The sequence below is a fragment of the Periplaneta americana genome, chromosome 3 (genome assembly GCF_040183065.1).
Source record: "Periplaneta americana isolate PAMFEO1 chromosome 3, P.americana_PAMFEO1_priV1, whole genome shotgun sequence".
NCBI lineage: Eukaryota > Metazoa > Arthropoda > Insecta > Blattodea > Blattidae > Periplaneta > Periplaneta americana.
Window position 1 is genome coordinate 50,671,869 of NC_091119.1, and position 14,854 is coordinate 50,686,722.

At 35.4% G+C, this 14,854-nt stretch overlaps 1 protein-coding gene across 1 annotated transcript in view; it reads left to right on the forward strand.

The window, feature by feature from the left end:
• Positions 1 to 14,854, forward strand: part of LOC138697021 (alkaline phosphatase, tissue-nonspecific isozyme-like) — a 790,521-nt gene that overhangs the window by 23,237 nt on the left and 752,430 nt on the right. Inside the window, exon 2 of the mRNA XM_069822614.1 lies at positions 13,660 to 13,892. Coding sequence (XP_069678715.1) covers positions 13,660 to 13,892 — 233 coding nt within the window. The remainder of the gene's footprint in view (positions 1 to 13,659; positions 13,893 to 14,854) is intronic.

Below are 14,854 nucleotides of genomic sequence, written 5' to 3' on the forward strand. Positions count from 1 at the left end.
CACTGCGTAAATTTCATTTTGCTTTGTGCTATGAAAATGTTTTAACTCTCTTAAAGGACGTTATAGCAGTTCCTAAAGAAAAATAGGTTTCGCCATACGAAACAACAGGTGTAACTGAGAGATTCGTCTGCCATCTTATCACGGAACATCGCCATATAATAGTATAACGACGCAGACATCTCTGACAATGCATATTTTCGGTTTGTATCAATTACTTTTTTGAGGTTGATTAAGTTTCTATATGCGAGCATTGTCTAATAAAGTGGAGAAATGTTTAATTGGAAACACTTTGCAACATGATCGCCATTGTAAATTACATAAAGACCAAAATATAGAAGTCTATTGCAATTTTCTTTAGAGTTTCGTATTTGTTTTAAATTTAATTTAAGTTATGATTTTGTCATTATAATTTTTGGTGTTTTTTTTTTTTTTGTTACTATAGTACTCTATTCTATAGGCCTGGACTGTAATATGTAGAATTATTTCATGTCAAATATTACTGAAAGCATTGTTTAGAGTTGTATACAATTTTATTTATTGTGCCACCGACTGTACTTCCATATGAGATACACGAGAGAAACGGAAGTACCTAGCATTCTCTTCCGTAGCCTTGAATACGTTGTCACTGCATACTAGAGATGAACAACGAGCTACAATGCAAGACTAACAGCGCCCACAAAGCCGAAAACCTGCACGACAGCATTGGCAATCGTTGATTGCTTGTAATAAAACGTTCAAAACATCAGGACCTTGGGAGCCATCAACTCTCGAACGTCAAGCAGCCTTCAATCGTCACAGTTGTTTATACCACACTGAACTTTTATCTGTTTTGGGAACTGTTATATATGTATAAACAATCAATTAGCCCATTTGAAACATCATCTCTACCTTTCAGTGTTGTAATCCGTTCATCAATCTTTATTTAATTACTAGGCATTTATTAAAAGACTAGGAAATTTGTTTCGTATGTTTGAGATCAAGTTACAATCTCAAGTAAAAAAAAAACGCTTTATTTAACGCTATGTTTTATGTTTCTTAGAAATTCAAATTTATTTGAGAATTTTGTTTTATTTATATAAGAATAGGTAATATCTGATAGTGGAACCAGAACATTCTGATAACTGTGATGCTGTTTTCTTTTGTCTTTTTGTATCAGGTAAACATCTCTAATGTTATTTATTTCAATGATGTATGTTATTCAAACTTACGAAATCTTTCCACGTCGACCAAATGCTATTTCGAGAATGATGAGCGAGACTCGAAGAGCACAAGAGTTACGAGACGAGACGAGACTAGAATGACAAGTGCAACTAACACAGCGAGCGAGAGCGGCAGTTAGTTTTGTTTATTTCTAGATTCTACTAATATGGTATTCCATATGTCGGTCACTATATTAATCTGATTACATTTTATAAGCTAAATGATAGGTGTGTGCGGGGGTATGTACATAAATGAAAACAAGACGAGCACCATGGTTGTGAGAACGAAAAATTATAAAGATAAACCTGAGAATTTTAAATAAAGCAGTAGAGAATGTGGACAGCTCCAAATATTTGGGGTGTACTACAAGCAGTACCATGAGCTCCTGTCGAAAGTCAAAAAGAGGATAGCAATGGCAAAGAAAGGTTTTAATAGAACAAGAACCATCTTCTGCGGACCTCTGGAAAAATAAATAAGGACGAATCTAGTGAAGTGCTTTATGTGGAGTGTGGCACTGTATGGGGCAGAAACATGAACATTACGACGAATTAAAGAGAAGCGAATAGAATAATTTGAAATTTGTATATGGAAAAGACTGGAGCATTTGAAATGGATAAACAGAATAAGAAATGGATTTGTTTTGGAAAGAATGGGTGAAGAAAGAATGTTGCTCAAACTAATCAGGAAGAGAAAAAGAAACTGGTTGGGTCACTTGATGAGAAAAAAACTGCCTACTGAAGAATACACTGGAAAGAATGGTGAACAGGAGAAGAGTTCGGAGCAGAAGAAGATATAAGATGATAACGACATGGAGATTTATGGATCATATGCGGAGACTAAGGGGAAGGCAGAAAATAGAAAAGATTGGAGAATGCTGGGTTTGCAGTGAAAAGCCTGTCCTTGGTCAGAAAACTATGAATGAATGTATATATTTTATTCTTTGAATTACAGTGTTACCAGTGTCCATTTCATACTTGAAACCTTGGCCCTGTTACACAATGTCCTCGGCTATAAGAGACCAATTAAACATTTAAGCTTACGTTCCCCTGCGGAGAGACACAAAACCTGACGTTATTGTTTATTAAAGCAACTGTTTACCGCCATTTGCAGACCAGGTGAAAATAGGGTTTGTGTGTTGACGCAGGCGAGAGGAGCCCGCAGTCTGTGTGGTATTGTGCTGTACAACACTTTTATGAATAACAGGTGTCACTGTGGTTAATTTAACATTGTTGTTTTGTTCCTTCTCACCAATTCGTGCCTGCAGGGCGAAGTAGAATATACCCCAGCCATTTAACTGTGTCCTGTCTGCCCAGCGGGACAAGCAATACATCTGTTTATTTTTATACATGTTCACAGTGTGATGATTTGAAACTAGTACATAATCCACACTGCAGTATACACTGTACGGAAAGACTCACATTATAAACGAAACAATAGTTATTTAGCTATATATTTATTTCATTTATTTGTTCTTTAAAATATTTTGAATTACTTTCTAAATGGCCGCGATATACTCAACGGCCAAGATATGCAAGTTAACGTTTGTTTGAGTCATGAAATTGGGTTCAAATCCAACATAGAGCAAGATTTTAAAGAAATATAGTTTTGATATCCGCTGATATCTCATTTGGAGGCATGATCACTACCATGGATGGGCAACTCGTGCACACAAAGTGCTAAAAAACCTTGAAAGAGAGAAATACAGACGGAGCCACCGCAGCAGTTACAAGTTGTTTGTGGTTTCGCTGCAGAAGCAGTTCACTGCCACGGTGCGCTTTGGCGGTTCATGCAGCTGGTCGTGATATCTACTCCATGATTTAAATTTCAGAATGAATCATGGTACCATAATTATAGTAATTTTAGACAGACTGTACCTAAATACACATAACAAAATTATATTATTTCCTAGCTTTGTAAATTGGTTTAGTACTGGAAAAACAAACTGAATACAACCTTTTCAAGATACAACAAACATAGCTGCAACACTTATTTATTTTTACACTATTTGTTAATATTTCTTATTATATGTCTTATTTGAAACATGAAACGCGAGAATTTACAAGTCTTTTTACATTGAAGAGTATTTCTCTGTTCTCAGAAAGATAATAGACTGTATTCGCAAACAATCACAAATTCAAGGAAGTAATTTTTATTTGTCACGGCATATGAAATAAACTTATTTACTTCTAAGCTCTTTCTGTACAATAGTGGCAAAAAAAAAACCGGACCGACGTAATAATCAAAGTCCCCGAAATGAGCTACTGCGCATGCCACGCCTGCATTCACAAGATAGCGACTTGTATCGTATTGTATTTTATTGTATTGTATTGTATTGTGTATATAATTGTATTGTGTATTGTATAATTGTATTGTGTATTGTAATTTTATTGTGTATTGTTTATATTGTGTATACCACTGCCACCGGGTGCTTGCCCACTTGCAGTGTAAATAAATACATACATACATACAATCACTCTATTGAAATTATTGTAGTTTCGACTGCTGATGTAGCCCATTTCGAAAGCCATTAGAAAATAATCTGGTAAAATTCATGTTCTGGGAATAATCCTACACCAACAAAGATAGTAATGACAGTGGAAGCGAAGACCAGAAAAATAATAAGTCCTGATAAGAAAAATGTCTGTTGCAACGGGACAAACTTTAATTTTTTTGTGATTTTATACTGTAGCTTTTACATTGATTATAAAGTTTGTTTATACTTACTTTCATTCACTCTGATACTTGGAAGAAGGCAATGCTTTGCTTAGATTCAGTTTGTTTGTTGGAAAAAACCCCATAACATCCTAATTAATTAAATTTTTTTGGGACTTTGTATAATTTATAAAACACAACTACTGTGAATAAAACTCATGTTTAGCAACTAATATCACTTGTTAAATACAATTTGGCAATAAAAACAGAAGTAATGAAACTAAACAGTTTTATCGGTTTCCCAAAAGTTTTCTTTTTGTCACTTGTGGGGTTTTAGAAATAAACGATTCAACTGTTATGTTGGCAGCAGTGACACAAGTTGTCGATAGCTTAAATCCTGAAAATTCAAATTGTTCTAGATTTCTGGGCTTATTACTGGAAGCTAGTGAAATTTGAACATACTAATAATTAATTAATGTCAGTATTAATATTAATACATAATAGTTATTGTATGTGTTGCTTTGTGTTGTGGTTACAATTTCAACATTATATTCAGGTAGGCTAAGTGTAAAAAAAAAAAAGATAAAATGTTTCGTGTGACACATGCCCTTGGCTAATCGATAGAAATACCATTTCACATTTTAATTAATATCTTTAGTGTTTAGACTTTTATCACAATAATGGAGTAAATATTCTAAAGCATACATTTCAAAGTGGCATTCGTTTTCGGAATTCGTACTAATCATTTCACGTTAAAACAAAATACATTTTTAGGTTAGGTCTCGTGAATCGTAAACTGTTTAATCAAATCAATAAATTTCATGTTGTCAGACAAAATACATTTTAATATTAGATCATACACTAAACTAAGCGTTACTTCGGCGCAGAGACTACAACGTGTTCATAATATCTGCGTCCGTTTCGTCTGCAATATTCGCCGGGCTGATCACGTAACACCATCCCTCGAAATGTTGTCCTGGCTCCGTCTAGAAGATCGTAGGAAAATTCACTGTCTTTCCCTTTTCTTTCACATATTGCATTCCTCCACTCCTGTCTATCTTGCGTCTCGTTTTTTAAATTTATCCATCCATCATAACCTAGACACACGATCACAACACTCCTCAATATTATCCATTCCCTCCCACCGAACGTCCTCATATTCATCTTCTTTCACTGTGGCTGTTCCTCGGCTTTGGAATTCCCTACCGAGTAATGTCAGGGACTGTCAGACATCAAACCAATTTAAGAATAGGCTAACGAGGTATTTTTCTAACAATTCTTGTTAACAGTAATAGCTGTTTCAGGTTTCTCAATGTTTAATGGTTATATATATCACAGAAAAATATCTAAATTATCTCATTATTATTATTACTACTATTATTATTACTACTATTATTATTATTATTATTATTATTATTATAACTATTTCTTACCAATGTTTATTATTGTCACACTAACATTAGTTATCCAATTTTCATTATTTACTTTCATGTTGTTTTATGATCTAGATATTAATGTAATAACTATGTAAGCAAATGTATTTAATTAGAATTAGAGTCTGGATGGGCGGAAGAGAAGGCCTACTGGCCTTAGCTCTGCCAGATTAAACAAATAAATTATTAAACTATTAACTGCTAACATAAGGTGCGAGAGATCCAGAAGAAAAATATACTCTTTCACAAATTATTGAACGTTTTAGAAAACACCTCCCCAACATAAAGATGAGATTTGCTAAATAAGCAAGACATCGTTATTGTTAATAGTATATTATTATTATTATTATTATTATTATTATTATTATTATTATTATTGTAGTACATGGCATTGTGTGATTTTACCCTCTTTTGATGATATCTAGTAATAGTTGGCAACACTGAAGAGGCGACCAAATTAGTCTTGTAGGGTAGTATTCATAGACATTTCGCAGTACGCGCTACGAGCGTACTGAGCTAGCCCCGGCTATCCACTGGTTACTTGTACAGAATTCAAATAATATCCTATCGCTAACACTGGTTTATGAGTACGAAAAACGCTGATCATCCACCGGAAAGTCGACCTGGTTGGAAAGTTGGTATAGCGCTGGCCTTCTATGCCCAAGGTTGCGGGTTCGATCCCGGGCCAGGTCGAGGGCATTTAAGTGTGCTTAAATGCGACAGGCTCATGTCAGTAGATTTACTGGCATGTAAAAGAACTCCTGCGGGACAAAATTCCGGCACATCCGGCGACGCTGATATAACCTCTGCAGTTGCGAGCGTCGTTAAATAAAACATAACATTTAACATTTTCCACCGGAAACGCGCGGTAAAAATGTCTATGACTATGGCCCTTAGGAATTACTCTTACGTGATCCTCGGTTTACTACTGCTGCTCTTACTTCAAGCACTGTTGTTTTTACAGTTTTTCTATCCATGTATATGTATAATAAATTCTGCATTTCGCCATTAGTATCGGACAGTCTGCAAGATATGATATACAATGCTTATTCAAGCTTTGCAGAACTTAATTGAAATATACATAAGAGCTCGTTACTGCTCTGAAGGCGCTGAAGTATGTGCACCCCGTAATTTCATTACACATTGCTCCATATCATATCGTGAGCATTGAATGAAGACAGCCTGAACCAGGTTACATTTCAGTTCAGTTTTAATTAACTGTTTCATATTACGAAAGAAGTCTGGTTACCATGGTAATCACATTGAATTGGAAAAGCCTCGCTTCCCTAGTTTTATATGTTGAAGTTGGCGATCGGTATCTCGAAATAACTCTCTCTTTTGATTTCAGGTCAGCGAGCATCGAACCAAAGTTCTCGCGGACGCATAACTCTTCCTACAGAGGTAATCATTGATATTAAAGGAAGAAGACCTCTTCCCGCTACGTAAATGGGGTAGTTATAGATTTCCGGTCGCGGATCGAAGGATTAACTGGCGTAGATATGTGAACTACTCTGTTAACGGCTTCTATATAGTTGCAGTACCCCTTTTCATACCTCATAACGGTTGTTGTAAACTGGGAGTTAAGCGGCACCGACTCTCTGGTCTTTTGACTAGAGTAAATATATTTCGTATGGCCTATCAATCACAATTATAGGGTCTTTATCTTACTTAAAATGGCATAAACGCGAAAGAAATATGCTTTCGGGGATTTGAATGCATTATATGCCTACCTTTATTATTCATAGCGGTCTATAATGTGTAGACTAAAGACGAATAACGATTGAGAAAGCAAGACTAACAGCGCCCGAAAAGCCGAAAACCCGCACGACAATGTTGTATACATCGCGTCGTTGACGTAAAGACTGCTTGTGATTGTTTCGAGACGCCGAGATTGATCACTCCCAAAGTCTCGAACGTCAAGTAGCCTTGAATCGCCACAGTTGTTTATACCTGACTCAACTTTTATCTACTTTGGCAACTGTTATACATGTATAAACAATTAAGTAGCCTATTTGAAACATCATCTCTACGTTTCAGTGTATAATAATCCATTCCCCAGTCTTTATTTAATTACTAGGCCCTTATTAAAACGCTAGTAATATTCTTTTCATATGTTTCATATCAAGTATGCAATCTCATATAAAAATATATTAACGTTATATTTTATGTTTCTTAGAAATGCAAATTTATTTGAGAATTGTTTTTTTTATTTATATAACCATAGGTAATATCGTATAATAGAACCAGAAATCTGTGGAGTAACGCCTAACGCGTCTGGCCGCGAAACCAGGTGGCCCGGGTTCAATTCCCGGTCGGGGCAAGTTACCTGGTTGAGGGTTTTTTCCGGGGTTTTCCCTTAACCCAATACGACCAAATCCTGGGTAACTTTCAGTACTGGACCCCGGACTCATTTTACCGGCATTATCACCTTCATCTCATTCAGACGCTAAATAACCTGAGATATTGATGAAGTGTCGTAAAATAACCTATTAAAAAAAAAAAAGAACCAGAACATTTTGATAACCAAGATACTGTTATGTTTTGTCTTTTTGTCTCATTTAAACATTTATAATGTTATTTATTTCAATGATGTATGTTATTCAAAGTTACGAAATCTTTCCACGTCAACCAAATGCTATTTCGAGAATGATGAGCGAGACTTGAAGCGCACGAGAATGACGAGACGAGACTCGAAAGACAAATGCAACGAACATAACGAGCGAGAGAGGTAGTTAGTTTTCTTCATCTCTAGTGTAGACCTAGGCTTAACGTCTAGAACTTTGACAATTGATACTGTATCTCCTGCCTCCACATATATTTTAGTATTCATACTCGTTAATCGTTGCTACGTATTACTCAGAATAAAGTAAGTAGGTTCTTTCATATACAGTACTTCTTAATATACATACTAGGTTCAAAAAGTTCCCGGAATTTGCTAGTATCATAGAAACAACGTACCTTAAACACTATTCTACAGCATTCCCTTCAAAATAGTTCCCTTCCGCAACAACACACTTTTGCCAACGCGTGTAGAGTTCCTCGAAGCAGGCCTGGAAGCCATTTTGTGAAACCCGTCTTAGTGCTCTCGTCGCGTTTACAATAACCTCTCCAGCATTGAATCTCCGTCCTTTCAGATGACTTTTCAGACGGGGAAACAGAAAGTAATCAGGTGGTGAGAGATCAGAAGAGTATGGTGGGTGACCCAAAGCAGTTATGTTGTGCCTGGCAAGAAAATTCTTTACAATAATTGCGCGATGAGCAGGTGCATTGTCATGCATAAGGAACCAGTTGTTTTCTACCCACTTTTCTGGACGTTTCCTTCTCACTGCGTCCCGGAGGCGACGGATGATTTTTACTTACAATTCTTTCGTTACAGTACGACCTTCTGGAATGAACTCTTGATGGATGAGACCCTGAGAGTCGAAGAAAACTTCCAACATAACTTTGCCTTTGGAAGTGTCCCTAGGAAATTTTTGCTTCCGAGGAGATGTTTTCGATTTCCACTCAGATGACCGTCGTTTAGGGACTGGGTCGTACAAGTAGCACCAAGTTTCATCACCAGCAATAATTTTTTTTAAGAAATCACCATCTTCATCAGCCATACTGATCATGTCCCCAGCAAGAGTCATTCTTGTTTCTTTCTGTTCTGCCGACAACATTTTCGGAACTAATTTCTGAGACACGTAATGCATGTTGAGATGCTTGTGAAGAACATTGTGTACACTTCCGACTGATATTCCGACATCTGCTGCTATCTCTTTTATGGTTTTACGTCGGTCGTCCCTCACAACATTACGCACACGCTGAGCGATTGCTTCATTTGTTGCAGTTTTTGGTCGGCCGCTGCGTACGTCATCTTTGATGCTATCGCGGCCACCAGAAAAGCGTTTATGCTAGGCATACACTTGAGTTTTTTTCATTGCTGCTTCGCCATATGCTTCTTCCAAAAATCTTAATGTCTCTGCAGGAGTTTTGTGTAACAAAACACAGAACTTGATGTTTGTACGTTGCTCTGTGGACATAATTACAAAATGCGACGAACAAACAAAACACTATGATAAACAATTGCCTACAACTCAAAACCAACAATCGCCATTATCAACAAACTTTAAGGAAATGACATCATGAATGTTACCAACAAAACAAATGTATAATATCCCTTGTTATATATTAATACGAAAAATGGTAGTAAAATTCCGGGAACTTTTTGAACCCAGTAGTATTTTTGTACTACACATTCTACCATGATATAGTAGCCGATATTCATCTATCTTCGCATAATATTCATGAGATGTTTCTACCTTAGTACATCAATTCACAGAATACTGCCTTACGACCACGAACCCGACTTCAAAATCCAGAGAGGACAAATTCGTATTTGTGGTGAACAAAAACAAAGTTGTTCTCCCGTTTCCTTCTCTTCATTCCACTAACACCTCCACAATTTTTCTTTCGCTCTAATCTTCGCCTCGAAAAATATGACATATCTTGTCTTTGTGTAAGTATATCTCGCAATTTGCCCCAAGTTTTGTAAATAACAGTAATGATGGGTTCTAGACTCATAGATCGGAGTTACGGTAGGTCACTACCAAAGGTAAGGTATTCGGATTGTTAGCTGAAGAGGAATGCATAGTACAGCGGTTGATAGGGCCAGGCTTAATCGAGGAGCAAAACAGCCATGGAAATTTTCTGTAATAAGTGCATAACAACCTAATTGAATCGGTAAGATGAAAAAGGAAAATATTCCATATAACACGATTTTAAGAAAATTAAAAGTAACGTTTGGAGGAGAACTGATACACTTTAGAGAAAAAGTCACTATTGGTAGTTTAAAGAACTGGCTGAAATTAATATATTTTACCTATTCCCCACATAACATAATGTTTATTATTCTTTCATAATCAAAGCCCAAAGTGCATGGAAAGTTTTCCGTTTGCATCTCACCGACTTTCGTGAGAACAATATATTAATATTTTCAATGAATATCATATCTGTTACAATAAAGCGTTCAAACTAAGTGTCAAAATAATATTGTAATTCAGCTTTCTTACTTACTTACTTATTTACGGCTTTTAAGGAACCCTCACATAAGCCCGCCATTGGTCCCTATCCTGAGCAAGATTAATCCAGTCTCTATCATCATATCCTACCTCCCTCAAATCCATTTTAATATTATCTTCCCATATACGTTTCAGCCTCCCCAAAGGAATCTCTTCCTTCTGCATGGCATTGGAATTTTCACAGCTGATTTTAACAGAGTCAGAATAAAGGGATGTTTTCTTTCTTTATACCAATAGACGGGGCTTGTGTTAAAGAACAAAATGACTCTCTCAGTTTAAAATGACCAAAAAGTGCAATGTTTTCCTTTTGCATCTCACTGATTTAATTATGCTCAAGTGCTAAGGAATGCACTGGGCTTGGACTCGGAACAGATCCTTGCACTTAGGTACTTCGTAATCCGAGCCGTCAACCTGGCTGCAATGAGACAGAAACTCTTGGCCAAGTGATAGGCTTCTGCAGGAAAGGAGAGCTATTGCGTAACAACAGGCATCATAGAGTCCGTGAAGCTGGGGCCTGTCTTCTTCGGAACAAGGGTTGCAAAGTTCATGGAGAGGTCCACTGTATTTCTGAAGACGACTCTCACAGAAGAGCGGATATAATAGGAATAAACAGGCAACAACAAAAAGCTATTATCATAGATCCAACTATGCGCGTGGAGAGAGATCTAAACCAAGCTCATCAGGTTGATCTTGAAAAGAGGGCCGTTTATGAGCCTCGTATTCCCTACCTTAGTGCCGAGTATAACATCCCGCTCTTCAATTGGTCAGTGACAGGTTTTTTTTGGTGTTCGGAGTTCTTTACCAAAATTTACATATAATTTTTTAAAATCATTTATCAATACCACCTTTAGAAATTCTAAAAATCATCTCGCAAATTCTTAAAGGTCCCCAGCAAATTATACAATTTCATTTATACCACTCAGAAGGTCTTAATTAAGGATATGCTAATTTTAAATACTTTTTTTATTTATAAGTGTAATTTTAAGATCATCTTCTAAGATTTTATTTTATAACTAGCTGTACACGTGCGCTCCGCTGCACTTATTACAAATAAATATAAAGTAATTACATAATTAAAATAGGACATTCGTGTTTGATAGAAGGATAAATCGTTTAATATGTTACTTAATTTAAATTGTATTTAAATAATTAAAATGCTATCATTTTGATCCAGAGACCACTCATTTGGTGCAATTACAATTTCTTTAACATGTTTCTTAATTTTTATTACATGCAACCATAGTTTAATGAACATTAACATAATTTAGATTTAATGTTTATACTCTTTTTATTTGATATATGTTTCCATTGAATTATGGTAATAACTTAATTTTAACCCATGCTTTCTACGTATTCAGTAAATGGCGCTTGCCCCACTATGGTTCTGAACCCTTCAAATAACTTAAATAACTTATATTTTATTATATTATATTATATTATATTATATTATATTATATTATATTATAGTATATTATATTATATTATATTATATTATATTATATTATATTATATTATATTATATTATATTATATTATATTGTATTGTGTTATATTATATTATATTATATTATATTATATTATATTATATTATATTATATTATATTATATTATATTATATTATATTATATAAAAAATGTGTAATGGAGTGTAAATTGGAGTGCAAGAGGTCAAATGACTTTGTTGTCACACGCCTGGCATTAGAAAACAACATAAAAAGTGTGTTAATAACGGATGTACTCCGATAAGTAAGTTTTTAATTTGTTATGGGGGCTCTTGAATCTCAGGAGGAACAACTTTTACAACAGCGCAACATAATCTGCTTGGCTCATTAACCAATTTTTTTGCATTTCATTTAATGCATATGTATTTTATGTATTTTAACACGATTCAACAACCTAAGACGTTGATAAAGTGTCGTAAAATAACCTACTAAAATAAAAAAAAAATTAAAAACACTATTCAATTCAGCATAGCTAAAATTTGTATTATAAAATAATGGAATGCTAAGCTAACATACTATTACTGCATTCTAAATCATTACACTCTCGTTGTTCGTTAATTCTCTCAGATTAAAATGAATGTGTAACTTACATAAACATTATTTTAAGAAATACAGGAAACGAATATACAGAATAGCCTATCAAGTTTTCTGTGCATAAGAAGCTATTTTAATCTTACCTGTCCTCGATTCACTCAGACGTTACTGTAATAACATTATAGCATTATGTCCAGCTAGAGAAAAATACACTTTCAAATGGTGAAATAATAATTAATTATACAAATCGGTTAATTTAGCTTCCCATATTACTTCATACAAACACAGAAACATTCTGTCTAGGCTATGTTTCATAGCTTTCGATTGTTGTTGTCCAAGGCCCCTTATAGACGGTCATTTGTTTTTTATTTCATTACACCGCCTTAGATGGCAGTTATTTTAATATTAAAACTCATTTATCTCATTAAATATCATTCCTATCAAAATTGTTCAAAGAATAAAACTTACCGGACATAATGTTTGAAGAAACTTTTGTTATGTAACATTTTTCACAAAAATCAATAATAAGTGAGATATTTCGATTTATTTAATTCAGGCCTCCTTATAACCCCCCCTTTAAATAACGTATTTTGAATGCCATATAGCCTAAAATTTAAGTTATAACAAACTTAATTTATATTCTAATTTTCATCGAAATCCGTTCAGCCGTTATCGCGTGAAAAGGTAACAAACATCCAGACAGACAGACAGACAGACAGATATACAAACAAAAATGTCAAAAAAGCGATTTTCTATTTCAGGGTGGTTAATTATATATTTTAGTGCCAATTATTTTTGGAAAATCGAAAATTACCGGAAAAATTTCGGCTACAGATTTATTATTAGTATAAATTGATAATCAACGGTACTTAATTATCAGATTTTATTTTGATAAGAACATTCATATTTAATTCATTATATTTTATGTTATATTAATTTCCAGATCCTAGTGGTCATCCTTAATTAAGGCCGGACGATTTATTTATCTCTCTCTCTATACCCTACAATCATATGAAATGATTGTACAAGTCCGACGACAGGTGGCATTGGTTTCATTCGTGAGTACGAGACTGACAGGCGAACCATTGTACCGCAGTCCTGATAGAGCTGATCTCATAAGCTGACGAGTAGTCTGATAAATATTAACTTTATTTCTTATGAAAGGCGTAGATGCTACTGAAGTTTCATTCTCTTGAAGGACAGATGTCATTTCATGTAACTTTTCCCCTATTTTGTCAACACGTAGAAGGTACTTAATATAATATGTTTCTTCTCCTCAGATCGGGACTACTGGTACGAGGAGGCTAGAGCCGCGTTAAGACGTCGCTTGTCGAGTGACGGTAACACGGGGTCCACTCGCCCAGTGGCTCGCAATGTCATCCTCTTCGTCGGAGACGGCATGGGCTTGGCAACTATCACAGCTTCCCGTATTCTTCGAGGTCAGAGGGAAGGAAGGCCTGGGGAGGAGACTCGTCTCGCATGGGAGCACTTCCCAGCCGTGTCACTTGCCAGGGTGAGTACCATCTCCATGCCTCTTTTATAACTATTTTGTTATAGTTCAGTGTTTGTGGAATCCACAGTCGTAAGTAATGCATTATACAAGACTTGTGTTGCTTCAATGAATTGCATTTCTTCTGCTTGTGAATTTTATAGAAGAATTTGATCAAATTGGAGTGAGCCGATTGCATTTCTTCTCTATCTACCAATTCAGTGATTTCAAAGAAAGCGCATTTTTCTTACCTTGACGTCGTGCGAGGGCAGCAAGCGCTAAGTATGGAAAGAGGAAGGGTTGTGTATATGAATAAGTAACCTGTTGGATTAAGAAAACAGTGATGCACAAACTTCAAACGGAACCTTGACGTCGTGCGAGGGCAGCAAGCGCTAAGTATGGAAAGAGGAAGGGTTGTGTATAAGAATAAGTAACCTGTTGGATTAAGAAAACAGTGGTGCACAAACTTCAAACGGAACCTTGACGTCGTGCGAGGGCAGCAAGCGCTAAGTATGGAAAGAGGAAGGGTTGTGTATATGAATAAGTAACCTGTTGGATTAAGAAAACAGTGATGCACAAACTTCAAACGGAACCTTGACGTCGTGCGAGGGCAGCAAGCGCTAAGTATGGAAAGAGGAAGGGTTGTGTATATGAATAAGTAACCTGTTGGATTAAGAAAACAGTGATGCACAAACTTCAAACGGAACGTGAAATGTTATGTTGTTATTTTTACATGGCATCTTTCTGTTTAATATTATCTATATTGTCTGTAAAACAAAAGTACTAACACTGATTTCTTAGTATTGCACTTATGTTTTAAATCTTAATAACATAATAGAGAGTTAAGAAGGAATATTCACTTAAATTCCATAGTAGTACAATTATACTGTATTAAGTGAATGAAACACATCATTCATAAAGAAAGTGATATTCCAAAGAAAGAGCTTGAGTATGACATGATAAGTTGGAATTTATATTGATGGTAT